The sequence below is a fragment of the Martes martes genome (assembly GCF_963455335.1).
Source record: "Martes martes genome assembly, chromosome: 2".
Classification (NCBI taxonomy): Eukaryota; Metazoa; Chordata; class Mammalia; order Carnivora; family Mustelidae; genus Martes; species Martes martes.
This window is the reverse complement of record NC_137889.1, coordinates 168,732,725-168,748,446: the sequence shown is the minus strand read 5'-3', so window position 1 is coordinate 168,748,446 and position 15,722 is coordinate 168,732,725. Positions and strand designations below refer to the sequence as shown.

The 15,722-nt window shown below is 40.4% G+C and overlaps 1 protein-coding gene across 1 annotated transcript in view; it reads left to right on the top strand.

The window, feature by feature from the left end:
* The first annotated feature begins 237 nt into the window (after positions 1–237).
* ARAP2 (ArfGAP with RhoGAP domain, ankyrin repeat and PH domain 2) overlaps positions 238–15,722 on the top strand; it is a 181,820-nt gene continuing 166,335 nt past the window's right edge. Inside the window, exons 1-2 of the mRNA XM_080797715.1 lie at positions 238–341; positions 14,096–15,151. Coding sequence (XP_080653841.1) covers positions 14,250–15,151 — 902 coding nt within the window. The 5' untranslated portion in view covers positions 238–341; positions 14,096–14,249. The remainder of the gene's footprint in view (positions 342–14,095; positions 15,152–15,722) is intronic.

The window sequence follows — 15,722 nt, the reverse complement described above, 5'->3', positions numbered from 1 at the left end:
GCAGCCGGCGGGGACCGGGGAGGAGAAGGCCCCGCGCCTGGGACCGACGGTGAGGACCGAGTGAACCGGGCGCGGAGAGACACCGGCGCCGGGGCTTCCCCGCCCGCCTCGCCTTTCCCAGCTCGGCCGCCCGCGCGCCAGGCGAGTACCGGGGGCCGCGGGTGGGCTGGGCGGCGAGGCCGGGGCGGGGCCGGACGGGGGCGGAGGGGACAGCCTGGAGCTGGGCCGGGGCTTTTCGGCACTTTCCGGGTAAATTTCCAGAGCGCAAAGTGCTTGGCTCTGGTTTCTGCCCCTTGGATTTCCCTCCCGCGTGTGGGCGTCTAAAAGGAAACCAGAAGCGGGTAAGTGATATAAAAACTCCTTACTAATGTGATTTGACCCGGGAGGGTGAGAATCCGCACAGACAACCAGGCACCTCCTCCAGCACCCCGCACCCCCAAATAAAAAGAAGCTGCCCCTTAGCGAGTTTCAGGCACCACGTTATTTACTCCGTGGAGGTAATGAGTTTGCTCGGGTCTCGGTGCTCCCCCGCACCCTGCTTGGAACACACTTTTAAGAGGACAGGCTTGTTAATTAACTTTAATCACAGTCATTTGGCCTCCACCTGCCCGAACCCAACACCGTACCCGGGGACCTGTCGGCAGTGAGTTTACTAGATTGATCTTTCTCGTTTTGGAGACAAGTTTCTCGGGGGAATGGGTGTCCATCTCCTTGAGTGAAGTAAGTTCGCCCAGGCTTGTTTTCTTAAACACTTTCCTCACCTCCTTTCGGCGATTGAGTTATTTTGATTTGGGGGAAGGCTAAGTGAAATTATATTGTGAGCTATGTCCTTCGATAATGAGAGGAAAAAAATAGACTCATGACATTTTAGGTTTTTGCAAGTTTGTGTAGTGATAGGAACATTTTTTTTTTTTTTTTTTCTTTTGAAAGGTTGTCCTTGAAGTAGACTGCTCGGTGGATTATAGCCTTCTGGTTAAAAAAAAAAAAAAGCGTATTGAAAAAGAAACTATTTTTAAAAGTACGTTTAATCGGATGTCACTGTGATTACCAATAATAGTATTGTACTTACAAGCTCAGTATTGATTTCCCCCGCACTTAAGCACTCTACACCCTCATGAGCTTATGGAACTTTGCCCATAAGTAATTGGAAGATGAAGTTTTGGCAGTTTTAAAAGGAAGCTAACTTTTTAAAGGGGGGGGAACCCTCTAAACTTTTAGTTATGACTTTCATACACTTACAAGAGAAATACTGAGGGAAAATTCTCATGACATGACACTTTACAGTGTTTAAAAAAGAAAGAAAAGAGTGAAATGGGTCATGGAACTAAGTTGGAGTCTAGAGTGGAAATGTCTCCCTGGCTCCTTTTTAAACATATGGTTAACAGATAGACATTAAAGTGGGTCTTAACCCCACCAGTGTTTTATATTGATTTGGTTTGTTAGTACTCAGAGGTTTATTTAAGTTAAAATGTATCTAGGGGAAAGTCAATTGACTTGTTAAAACTTACTTATGTGGGTGTGTGTGTGTGTGTATTTTTTCTGTCCTCTCTAAACCTGCTAGATTTTATATGGGTTGCCCATGAAAGGAAAGTTGATTGTGTGTGTGTGTGTTTTTCTAGTGGTATATTTAAAGATAAACTCTTAATCATCTAATATCACAACAAGCTTCCAGCAGTGACTCACAGATTAATGCTTTTCAATTCAAATACTTAGTTACTGTGGTTAAGTGTAGGACTCAGATTACAGTAAATTGCGATTTTTTTAAAAAGATTTAAAAAAAATTATTTGAGAGAGCATGCAGGAGGGGTGGCAGGGGTGGGGTGGTGGGGGATGGGCAGGGAGAGAGGGACAAGCAGACTCCCTGCTAAGCAGTCTGATAAGGGGCTCTATCCCAGGCCCCTGGGATCAAGGCCTGAGCAGAAGGCAGACATTCAACAGACTGAGCCATCTTTGTTCCGCTGAATTGCAATTTCCTTGGAAACTTATACATTAATATTATGGACCTATGAAGTTTTAAAAGCCCCAGGACTCCGAGTTCTAGACTTTGTGATATCCAAGAAGTATTTTGTTTTGTTTTGAATTTCTACCCCACCTTCCTGCAACTTTGAGAAAGTTTGGTGAAAGATGTTTTGAAATTGCCAAGTATTATGATGGTCTTTGCTTTCATAGCTTTCTTTTAACAAGAGGTTTTTTTTTTTTTTTTTCCTTTCTCATTTATTTATAGACTCATTTATTGGATCCAATCTTGGCACTTACTAAACTGAGGGATTTTTGGAATTCTTTGTAAAATATTAATTATGTAGAGAACTTTTTATTGATGTTGGAAATATTTCTTCGCTTTGACCAAATGTCAATTGATGAGAGATTAGAAGCTATGAGATGTCTTTTTAATCTTTACTGTGAAGTCCTGAACCTGGGTAGGTTGTCATTTTAGTTTATCTTTTTTTTTTAAATAGTATTGGCCAGATTAAACATATAATGATGGTTAAACCATTTTGCTTGCTTATTTCCTTATTTGAAGCAATAGTCAATGGTATTCTCTTTACAAGATCTTTTCTAGTTTAAATATAGCATATTTGTTTACCCATGCTATGGAAGGGAAAAAAGGAATCCTGATCTGGGTTGTGTCGTCATTTGATCAGCTTCAAGAGTAAAAAGTACTAGTGAACTACTATTTTCCTCTCTGACACCATTTGTGTGCAAAGCTGGATGGGTAGCTGAGGGCATACTCAGGGAAGGACTAAGAAGGTGGTGAACATGCCCTCATGTTTCTCACAAAAATGGGAGGCACTAAGGGACTCTCTATAGGTTATATTATATAGCTTTAGCAAAAGGAAAGAATGGGTAATCAATGTGAAGCTGGAGAGATGATCAGGAAAGAGCAGAAGAGAGGTGTGGTCTGCATGCTGATTATTAGGTGACTTAGGCTAGTGGAGGTGTTGATGGTTAACAGTCATTGTCAAGTCTCTCTCACACTACCCTGATGAAGTCTGGAGTCTTTAGACTCAAGGCCCTTCAGAGCCAACTCCACCTTCCTTTACTGGCCTCACCTTTCATTACTTCTTGAACCTTAAGTTTGCTCCAGCTGCTCCCATCTCCTTGCTGTTATTACTGGAAGACATCTCCCTCTGTGCCCCCTTTATGGCGTTTCTTCTGCTTCAGAGAGTGCTGCCTACATCTCCATTTCTTCCTACTCATCTTGAGATTCCCGTGCCTAACCCCTTCACAGATCGTTCCATCCTCAAAGCTCTGAATGGCTGCATATTTCACTGACTTTCATGGAATTAATTTTGGATTTTAGAGTTCCCTGAAACTCATGAAAAATGATGGATCTACTTCTCTATGTAATTAACAATAAAGCAATATTTAAAATGTAAGCCATGTGAAAGGCAAAGTCACAAAATTAGATTTTCCTTAGTATTATTTAAGTGCTTTTTGGGGGTATATCAGAGTTCCAAATTTCAGTATTCCTTCTTTACTGGGACTTAACTGAGGGGTAAAGAAATGATTGTTTGCCTGTGTGCTATTTTCCTTTGCTTATAGATCTTTCTATACTCCTTTAGATTTTTGAACTCTTTGAGAGAAGATATCGCATCTTCACTTTCTTTGTGGCACTTGACACTGTTCTCAGATGAGGTAATAGGTAACCTTGAACTGCAAATATTTCTCACTATTATTACTCTTGGAGAGAGTAGTTAGTGTTCCTCAAATATTTATTGAATGAATAAATGTAAGTAAATGAGTCATTAAGTTGGGAGACATTTGCTGAGATACCCTCTTTTCTTAAGAAAAAGAGACTTTGACGATAATGGAACCAATAGGAGTGAGCTCCCAAATTCAGCTGGAAAAGAGGTCAGGGTGCTATTTATAAATGCAAAGAGAGGAAATGTTCACAGTAGGCTATTTTGAAACATCTGGTTGTTAGTCTAAAAATGCGACTCAAATTCAGAGAAATCGTGGGGTATACGTTTATACGAAAATTTTAGAATTAAAATATAATGTATGATAAAATGCACATAGCATTAAGTGTAAGTCTTAAAATCTCCCTGTTGAACTGCAGCGTCATGCTAGTTTTGACCTGAGTAAATGAAAGATATGTTCAATGTAGCATGAAATGGAACAGAATCCTGAAGAATGTGTGCTGGTGTTCTTATCAAGAGATCTAAGTGGTCCAGTTCTCCTTCTTGCAGCTGGCACTTGGCAGAAGCAGTGGCCCCACTAGGGGCCCACAGGTGGGAGTTCTCCACTATGATGCAGGCTCTGGCTTGATGCCTTTTTACTGTCCCCACTTTTGTTCTCGTAGAAGCTTGGCAAGATGCAACCTTTCTGGTTGCTCAAGAATTATGGCTCTCCTTCAAAGATCTGTGAATTAGAACTGAAAACAAGTTTCAAACGTTAGTCAGTTAACTTAAAAATCTAGATGGACAGCTTGAAAGAGAAAGATTTACTGACGCTAAGGAGATTATCCAGCACTTAACTATGAGATTATTATCTGAAACACCTACACCTAGGTACTACTTAACCTACTAGTAACTTCTTGTAATAAGTCAGTGAATTATCACTCCTAGCCTTTACCAGTTGTAGAAATGGATATTAAGTTCTAGATTTTTGAAGGAGTTGTATTTTTCAGATTGCACAGTAAATAATCAAAATATAACTTTAAACAGTCCTTTCTCCTTGATCCAAGCTACAGAATGCTTTTGCCCAGGCTCTGGCTATTTTCAGCTCAAACCTTTCCATCCAGCAGACACTAATTAAATGCTGATTGCTTGCCAGGGACTGTTATCTTTATGCATATTTACTTATTTCACCCTCAGAACAGGCACTATTGTCATTACTGCTTACAGATGACAGTGGTGAGGCACAGAAAAATGAAGGAACTTTTCCAAGGTCATCCAGCTAGCACATGGCGGAGCTGGGATCACTGGTAATCCCTGTGCTCTGTGTCCCAAGTCTAGTCTTCAGGTGAAGTTCTCATTATCACTAATATAACCGCATCTCTATATTGCTAAATTAATAAAACTATATTTACTGCTGTGTCAGGTATACTGTAGGTTTATTAGAAGAATAATTTAGAGTGCTAATTTAAAGGCATATTATTTTACCAGGCAGCCAGAAGAAAACCAGTCAAACCAAGTGTAATAATACAGTATATGACCAAGTGCAAGATTGTTACAAATGAGTGAATAATAATAGCCAATACTGATTGCACATTTACAGTTTATGTCCAGTACTGTTCCATATACCTTATATATTTTACTTGTTGAATCCTAACAAATCCTATTAATATGAGGTATGTTATCCTCATTTTACAGAGGAGGAAACTGAACTTCAGGGAAGTTAAATAACTTAGTAGGATATAGTTAACAAATGGGGAAGGCTGGTTTGGAATTCCAGTGGCTTGACTCCAGAGCACAGTGCTCCTGTCTGGGTGGAAGCAGGGATGGGGTAGGTAGGGAAAATCATGGATGTGGTGGTGCCTGGTTGATTTAGCCTCTAAAGGAAAGGAAAAAAAGTTCTAAGTATGTACAGGAAGTTCAGTTTGAATAAAAGCTGAGAAGTTGGCCCAGACCTTCTAGTCTGTCTCCCTGGCTCCTTGTTGTGCTACACAAACAAAAGAAAACAAATCATATAACATAAAATTTGCCATCTTCACTATTTCTGAGGGTACAGTTGGGTAATAAGTAATTTACATTGTTGTGAACTAGATCTCCAGAACATTTTCATCTTGTAGAACTGAAACTCCACACCCATAAAACAGCTCCCCCCACCGCCAGCCCATTCTACTTTCTATGAATTGTTCTACTTTAGATACCTCATAGAAGGGGAATCCTGCTGCATTTGTCTTTTTGTGACTGCCTCATTTCACTTAGCATCATGTCCTCAAGGTTTATCCATGTGGTAGAATATTGCTGAACTTCCTTTTTAAGACTGCGTAGTATTCAGTTGTCTGTGTACACATTTTGTTTTTTATCTGTCAGTCAACATTCAGATTGCTTACACTTCTTTTGCCTCACATTTAAAGTTAAACTTTAATGACCCTGGTCTAGTACCATCTGGAATAATACTTCAGTACTTTCTATTCTCGCCACACTGTCTTTGTTTTTATCATCACTATTGACTGTTCTCATGGACAGTGACTACTTACTTTGGTTATATTTGATTATTCAATTTTGACTTCATATTTTGGTGGCATATAGTGTCAGAGTAGCTGTCTTTCTGCAGTGATAGATGCAAAATACATGTTAATCAGCTAAATTTTAAGTTACCATTGCTGTATACAGTAATTTCAAAGATATTTTCCCATAATTTATGTCATTTTGTCTCAAATCTCACCCTAAGTAAAGGTAAATGAATGCAGGTTTCCATCTGTAACCACTTTCATGGACACACACGCATACACACAAACTGAAAAGGTATATAACGCTTGAGCTTATAAGACATGGTATATTGAAACAGGATTTTCCCAGTGACTGTAAGTGCTTATGCATAGCTAGAGAGTCAAAGGAGAGGAAAAACATGAAGTGCTTGGTACCACTCTATTGTTAAATCAGTTATGTGACTATTGGAGGCATCATGGTTAAATGCCCAGGTCATGGAATCTGACCCTTAGAATTCTGGAATCTATCCACTGTTTATCTGCTGTGTAGCTTTGGGCATGGGACTTTCCTCCCAAGGCAGCTTTGAGGATTAAATGAGATCCTACACAGATGTTTTGCAAACATCTGTAAATATTAGCTATTAGTAACATGTAAGTCGGGGGGAAAATGAAAGAGGATGGTGGTGTTTCCATGGGTGGGGAGGAGTAGGGGTCAAGGTAAGGAGCAAGGCAGGGAAGGTCAAGGCCTGCAGATGACCACAGTTAAGACAAATGGCCATGTTGGGGAAACTGGGCTTCCTGTGAGGGATTTGGTGGAGGTAGTGTTGCCACAAGGTAAGTATGTGAATGGGCCGTAGGAGAGAGCTGCTAAACGGCCGATTTTTTAGTAATTTTGGCAGCTAAGCACTCAGCTAAAAGACTAAGGATTTTAGGTTTTCGACCCTTTGCAATCTGTTTTATAGTATGGTTTGGAGTAATTTGACAACAAGCATATTTTCTCTAAACCACTTCCTCTTCTACATGGTTGTGGGGGAACAGTCAAATATCATCTTATGAATACTTGGAGTGAACATCTTGGTATTAAACATGAGTTTACTTGATATGCACATGCCATCATATGTATTTCTTGTGACTGTATTGTGTACTGAGGCAAAGGTGGAATTCTGTTACAACCTGTAGCCTGAACTAACTAGTTCAGTATGTTATCCATATGGATGGAGCTCATTGGTTTCTTAAAGGATTAGCTATTTCTCCGCAGTAAGTTTATTCTCAACTCGAAGTCAGGGACATTTCCCTTATCTATAGTGCCAGCCATCCTCTGGGGGTAACTGATTATTTGTAGAGATTTAGAGGACTAAAAATTGTATGTGAGGTTTCTACCTTGGTGATCATTGCAGGGTGTCATAAATCAATTTTCCTATCTACTGATGCCGTTCAGTCATTATGACCAGTGAAAGCATTTTTTTTCACACATTTCTGGGTTCTCCCTGGGAGATAGTTCCACTCCATTGGGAACCATTATTCTGGAATACAGTAAACTCTCATTGTTCTTCAAATCAGTAAGATGTGTATTGATAACCTTGGGAGTTTCATTATTCATGTGGCAGCCTAACTCCGTTTTTATTTGGTAGATATTTTGTAAGGTTCCTTTTGGGTTTTGTGATCCTGTGATGGTTAAACCTACTTTGACACATTTGTAGTTTCTAAATATTCTAAGGTTATGTTTCTGATTTTAAAAAGGTGTGCTTTAAGAGGTGGGTTAAGGGCGCCTGGGTGGCTCAGTTGGTTAGGCGACTGCCTTCGGCTCAGGTCATGATCCTGGAGTCCTGGGATTGAGTTCCACTTTGGGCTCCCTGCTCGGCGGGGAGTCTGCTTCTCCTGCTGACCTCTCTCCTCTCATTCCCTCTCTCTCTCCCTCTCAAATAAGTAAAATCTTAAAAAAAAAAAAAAAAAAGATGGGTTAAAGTTATGAATGAATTTAATTGTATGGTGCTACTTTTTTCCCCTCTCATAAGATATGAGAGTTAAGCAAATGGGATTCCAGAAATTGTTAGCACTGTGTACTTCAGTGACTTCATGGTTTTCAAGAAGTGACCCCTGGTTTTCAGTTGTTTTTTTCCTAGCTCAACTAGGGAATGTGACCAAGATCCACTCCACTGGTAGTGGGTGGAGGTATGGGTGGTGGGGAGTGGCTCGCTGAGGTGATTTACCTTACTTGAGGCACGGGAGCAGGATAGCTGTCCCAACCCATGAATTCTTAAAAGCCTCACAGGTGGGTTGGAATGCTTCCAGCTGACCTCCTGCTAACCCCAACTCCTAATTTGAAGATCTCTTTTAGTGGTTAGATGGATTGGAGAAATCTGTATGTGAATCCTGTCTCTGCTTCTGACAAGTTTGGTGACCTAGGCACAAGCTTTAACACTATGTGTGTTTTATACTTTCTGTTTTAAATCATCTGAAAGCTGGGAAGAAGTCATTCAGCAAACATTTATTGAGTACCTACTATATGCCTGACAGTGTTCAAACAAAAGGCTAGAGCAGTGAACAGTACACAAGATCTCTGCCCTCTTGGAACAGTCCACAGATACTAGATTGTAACAAAGCTGTAAGATAGAGTAGGAGTAAGGAATAGTGAGGCACAAGGCCGCTGGCATGCATGGCGGGAGTAGGGAAGGCCTCTCTGAAGTGGCCACATTTGAACAGAGACCTGCTAAAGTGATAGAGTGAGCCATGGGTGTTTGTTGAGAGAGCAGATTTGAAGGAGATGTGAAGGTGAGAAGTGAGCTCATGAGGTGGGAATAAAACTGAGGTCACCTTGATGGCAATTGAGTGATGGGAGTGGAGAGCCAGGGAATATGAAGTTGGAAAGTCCCCCGGAGTGATGTGTTGTGACTTTTGTTATAAAATGAATCCTCCCAGCTGCTTTAGTGAGACTGTACTATGTGTGTATGGGGCGGGGCACAGGACAGAATCAGGGATTTGAGTCAGGAAGCTATTGTAGTGGTCTGAATTGGACGAGATGATGGCCTGGATGAGGCTGTGAGCAGAAGTGGTAAGAATTAGTTGGTTCAGGATGGAGTATCCAGGTTGAACTCAATAAAATAAGATCTTGTGTTATTAAGTGATATTCAAGCCCAGCATGGAGCAGGGAGTACTAAATATTACTTCCCTTTTACTTTCTCTTGAAAATTGTTCAGGATAGGATGGGCAAATGTGGAGCCACATCTATAATGCCAACTGTTTTTACATCCCCTGAACATGTACTACATGCACATCGTGCCCTATGTTTATAAACAAATAATTTGACTGGCATTTATGGGGCAGCTTTTATGGGCTGGTCATCATCTTGGCAGAGTTATTCGTTTATTATGGGGTAATAAATAATAGGAAACAGCTTTTCTGTGTGCAGTTCTAAATGCTTCACAACAGACATATGAAATACGTATTATTATTTTTTTACAGGTTTTTATTTATTTGACAGATAGAGAGCACAAGTAGGCAGAGCAGTAGGCAGAGGCAGAGGGAGAAGCAGGCTCTCCACAGAGGAGGGATCCTGAACACGGGGCTCAATCCTAGGACCCTGGGATCATGACCTGAGCCAAAGGCAGCTGCTTAACCAACTGAGCTACCCAGGTGCCTCTGAAATAGGTATTTTTATTATTACTTCTGTTTTCCTGTGAGGGAAACTGAGGCCCAGAAAGGTTAAATACTTGTTTAGGCTCACAAAACTAGTAAGTAGAGGAACTAGGATTTGACTCAGGGTGTCCAGCTCCAAAATCTCGGTTTTGTATTGCAGTATGCCACTTCTGTAGCTTACTATGGAATTAATCGGATATGATTCAGTGCTTTTAAGAAGTAAATGCTGTAGGAGTACAGAGAAGAGAGCTTTTTTGTTTGGTAGAGACCTTGTAAAGGAAGTGGCATTTGAGTTAGACTTCAAAGAATGGGAAAGATTTCAGCTGTGGGGAGATAATGATGATAGGGTTGGAAATAAATAATTATAATGATGGAAATGTATATCTACTAAGGACTTAACATGTAGTAAGCACCGTTTTAGCAATCTTCTTCAGTATGGAGGTAACTGTAAGTGTTTCCATTTTATGGATCTGGAAACAGACACACAAACATATACCTGTGTTGGGGCGCCTGGGTGGCTCAGGTGTTAAGCGTCTGCCTTTGGTTAAGATCATGATCCCGGGGTCCTGGGATGGAGTCCCACATTGAGCTCCTGCTCAGCAGGAAGCCTGCTTCTCCTTCTCCTACTCTCCCTATTTGTGTTCTCTCTCTTGCTGTCTCTCTCTGTCAAATAAACAAATAAAATCTTTAAAAAACAAAACAAAACAAAAAAACCCCACATGCTTGTGTTTATACTGCTAGGAAGTGGAAGAGGTGGGGTTTGCATCTGACACCAGACTGATTGGCAGTGGGTTAGGAGGGGCATTCCATCCTGGAGGGGAGAGTAATGCGCTTAGGCTCAGGTGGGATGGTGTAAAGTATATTTGGTGAATGTGAGGAATTTAAAATTGTAAAATTTTCTTGCACATCACTGGTCATCTCTGGGGTGTGTTACAAGTACAAATTTCTGGGCCTATTATCAGCCACTGTTGCTGTACAGAAGATCCGCAGACCAGTATCGTAGAGAGCCACTGACCTAGATCATAGCATGCATGCCAGTGTGCCCAGGTGGAGGCCAGAATACAGAGGGCATTGATACCATTTTAAGGAGTGTACACATGGTAGCCTTTGATGGAATGGGCATGTCCATTATTTTGCGTATGACGTGCATATGGGGTAGAAGCCTCTGCAGAGAGAACTGGATCTGTGAACACCCTTGAGTGGTCAGACAGTTAAAAAGTCTGGTGACCGGAGGATGGAGCTGACAAAGTGCAAAGAGGATGGTAGGACCTGTGGGGAGGGAGCCTCTTCCAAATCTTGAAAAGGAATCGAGTTCATGTTCAGCATGTGGAATGATAGCAGAGGGGGTGGTTTTGGGTATTTGGTGTATCTGTCCTTGATTCAGCCACCCAGGAAGTGTATGTATATACTCCAAGGGAAGGAAAGGGCGTTGCGTATAAAACCTACACGCACACACACCACAGAACTAACAAAATGGGGCTCTCAACCACTTCTATGCCTGCCATCCTCCCCTAGCTCTTAAATGTGCCCCAAGCAAGCACTCTGCAGAGTTCTAGGATTCCAGTTATGCATGTATCTGAAGAAAGGAGTGATCCATTGTATTTTAAGAGGTTGAAAGGAAGCCTTCACAGAGGTGGTAAGGCCTGCCTGCCTATTCAAAATTTTAAATTGGGCACAGGATTTTCCAAAATGTTGATTTGGAGGCAGATGGAACATATGCCAGAGGAATGGGGCGATTAAGCAGTTTGTTGCTTCAGGAATGATAATTAACAATAATGAGCTACAGTGAGCGATGATGCTGGTAGAATGTTTGGCACAGTTGAAATTGAGACTGGAGCTAGTCCACAGAACACCTACCTTGCAGTAAATAGTGGGAGGTATGGTATCTGCACAAAATTGCTGTTTATGTCAATAGTAGCTGCCATTATTGTTGTTATTAGACTGACACCGGACTGTGGCAGATCATGGTAACAAGCTTAGATTTTATCCTTTCGAGGATGCAGAGGGACGTGCTAAATTTGGATTTTCAGTAGCTCACTGATAGCTCATGGTCTCCATAGACCATGCTGAAGAATTTGTTTAGAGACTGTAATAATCCAGGCAAGAGATCTAATGAGCATCTGAACCATGGTGGGGGCAGTGCATATAGAGGAGTGTATTAGTCGGTTTGGGCTTTGCAACAAAAATGCCACACGCTGTTTGACCTTATCAAAACAAAACAAAACAAAAATCTTTTTCTAACAGTTCAGGAGATGGGTAAGTCCAAGATCAGGGTGTTAGCCAATTTGGCAATAGTTATTTCCACTTGTGATGTGCAAAAAAAAAAAAAAAAAAAAAGATATATTTATAAAATAATTGTATAGAACAAGAGTGGTATATCCGAGTATTAGTTTTGTATATAGTGTTGAGGTTTAAGCTTTCTTCTTTTTTTTTTTTTTTTTTTTGGTCTTGACATTTTTTTATTTTGACTGTGACAGAGGGACACCTTATTATCAAAGTCATTTCCTGCCTTGCATCTCATTTGTATTTTCTTCTGCAGTGCTGCCTGAGTACAGTACGTGCTTTCCCTTTTTTCACATACCTATGTGTCATTGCTTGCTGATATTTTTAAAGAGTTGAGGCAATGGCTTTTGGGTGACTGTCAGATAAGACTTGTGGTGTCAGAGTTGTGCCTTTTGGAGAGCTATTTTGATTTATGATTTCCAGAGACATTGTATCAACACTTTTTCAGATCAGTTTACCTAGGTGAGGGATGTCTCCTTTGGTAATTTCAGCATGTGTTACACATGTTCTGTACTTTTTTCTTTTTATTGAATGAAGCATAATATCCAGAAATGTGCACATATCCTACATTTTCACAAACTGAACACAGTTGTATGAACAGCACCTAGATGAATTGACTTTTTAAAAAATTTAATGATGTTGTTTGGGAGAAAAATGAACCTATGTGAATCTGCTGCTCATAAGGGAAAATGTGACCTTTAAACTTTTTCCTTTCCCTTTCATATTAATTTATTTCCTGTTATCTAATGTGTTTAAGAATTACCTGGTCTTACCTTGTATATCAATATTGTACATAACATGCTATTGCATTTTTTTTTTAAGACATTATTTGAGAGAGGGGTGCCTGGGTGGCTCAGTGGGTTAAAGCCTCTGCCTTTGGCTTGGGTTATAATCTCAGGGTACTGGGATCGAGCCCCACATCGGGCTCTCTGCTCCGCAGGGAGCCTGCCTCCTCCTCTCTCTCTGCCTGCCTCTCTGCCTACTTGTGATCTCTGTCTGTCAAGTAAATAAATAAAATCTTAAAAAAAAAAGGTTATTTGAGAGAAAGAGAGCACAGGAGCATGGTGAGGGGGAGTGGCAGAAGGAGAGGGAGAAGCAGACTCAAACCACCCCCCGCCCCGCCCCGAGCAGGGAGCCGGATATGGGGCTTGAACCCAGAACCCTGAGATCAGGACGTGAACTGAAGACAAGATGCCTAACCAACTGAGCCACACAGGCGCCCCAAATGCTACTGCATTTTTTATTTTTTATTTTTTTTTTAATTTTTATTTTTTTGCTACTGCATTTTTTAAATGGAAACTCTTGACCTGAGAAATAAGTTTAATTGTGCTTTTTAAGAGAGTCTTTGAAGAAAGTGTATAAAAGAAGAAAGTTGTTCATAGCTAGTTACAGTTAAGAGAAATTATCTAAAATTTGGAAATCAGAAGAATGTACAGCATGTTCTTTCAGTGCCTTGTGTGGGGGTGTTGTTTAACAGGCCAACCCTAAGCATATTTAATTCTCATCTTGTGCTCTACTTTTTATTTACTGTTTAGTTAGAGCCCTGAACAGGGACGTTATCTGTTAGCTTACAGGTTTTTGTCTGGTAGAGAGATAATCCCAAAGGTTGTGGTTTTATTGCCTTGCAGGACATTAACAAGTTTTTTAAATCTAACCCACCTATCTTAGTCTAACACTTAAAAAAAGTCTTTTCTGATGGGCTGTCTAAACCTGTTCCCATAAATGCTCCTGGAACTAGCCTTACCATCTTACTGGTTCCCTCATTAATTAATGGGTTGAATAAATTATTTGACACATGTTCATTTTATATTTGTGGGAAAGTCATTTTTTACCTTTTTTGAAAATCATTATTGGATAATACCATGGCATTTCTCTCCTGTACTTTCACATTGTACCTAGGAATTGACTTCTGAGGACATGAACAGTAATGCCAAAGATTCTAAATTCTGAGTGAACTGAAGTATTTATCCTCATTTCTGTTGTGTTTCTTCAGAGAAAGTTTATAAGGTATAAAACTAGGTTTTAATAACAAAAACATCCTAATACATTAATATTCTCTCTCTCTCTCTTTTTCAGGCTTAAGCACATAAAACATTCACTGTGAAGAAAATAACATTTTGAGACATTTTTCTGTCACAAGTGGTAGAGGAAAAACCAGAAGTATACTCTCCGATGTGTGTACCTCATTTTACTGCTTTTGATATGTCAGCTTAGTAATGAAGCCACCATTATGTCCTCAGTCAGTGAAGTAAATGTTGATATCAGAGATTTCCTAATGAGCATTAATTTGGAACAGTACCTCCCACGCTTCCGCGAGTTTGGTTTGAATACTGTGAAAGACTGTGCAGCAGTGAATGATGGTGTGCTACACAAAATTGGAATATCACCTACGGGACACCGGAAGAGGATACTGAAGCAGTTACAGATAATCTTGTCAAAAATGCAAGATATCCCAATATATGCAAATATCCACAAAACGAAGAAGGACGATGAGACTTCAGAGGATTGCCACACTCCATCTTCTGGTCAAAATACCTCCACAGAACTTTCTGATACGGGTGATGTGCAGGCATTTGGCCTGACGCGCTGGGAGACCGTCACCAAAAATCTTGATCAAAATGACATTGCAAATAGCCAGTCTCTTAAATCAGATGATAATCTGTCTCTTCTTAAACAGAACTTTCCTGTTCCAGAAGAAGAACCACACCTGAATTTGAGTTCTTTCCAACATACTCTATTTGGTAATGAAAGTATTAAAACAGAATCTTTGATTACAGAGAAAACTACGGATTGCGCAGTTGAAGAACAACAAACAAAAAGATTTGATGTGATCTCAGAAAATGCGAGCAAGCTTCCTGATGTAGATCCTGAATGCCTTTCTTCCCTTGGCTGTTCAATGTTGGAGGCAAATTCTGGAAATGGAACTAATGGTTTAACAGAAAGATCACCACCATCCCCATTCTTTCAATTTCAGGGAGAAATGGTTGTTAATGATTTGTATGTTCCATCATCTCCAATCCTAGCACCTATGAGAAGCCGTAGCAAGTTGGTTTCAAGACCATCTCGTTCTTTTCTGCTAAGACATCGGCCTGTGCCAGAGATTCCAGGGTCAACAAAAGGAATTTCAGGGAGGTAAGAATTTTTATGGTGAACTGTATGTATTCAATTTGGGGGATTTTAGTTACCTTTAATACAGATTTTTAGTGTTTGAAAATTCGACTTATATTAATTTACCTACTCAACCAACATTTTTTTTCCTTCCTTTTAAACTAGAACATGCCATTTCTTTTACATATTATTTCCCAGAGTCTATTTTCAACTTATAACTGCCTGGGACTCTTTGGTTTTCTCCCATGTAATTGGGGGAAATTCCCTTCAATTTTACCTGGCCGTTCCTTCCCATACTTTCCCCTCACACCTGGTATTATATTCTTCCACGAGTGCAGTTCTCATACTGAAATTGCTGATTCTGTCTCCCCACTGGATTCTTTGTTCTTTGGCGGGGACAGCCTTTCTAATGTGTATATTTCTACTGCCTGACACAATGTGTTGGCATGAATTAATAATTCAGGACACATCTGAGGAGCTCCTGCTTGGGTGCTGGTCACTGTGCTAGGTGCAAAGGAGGGAGGGAAGAATAAAGGCGCTTGAGGTGTAGTGTAGGAAACAGATATAAAAAACATGGTCATAGTACAGTGTGAAA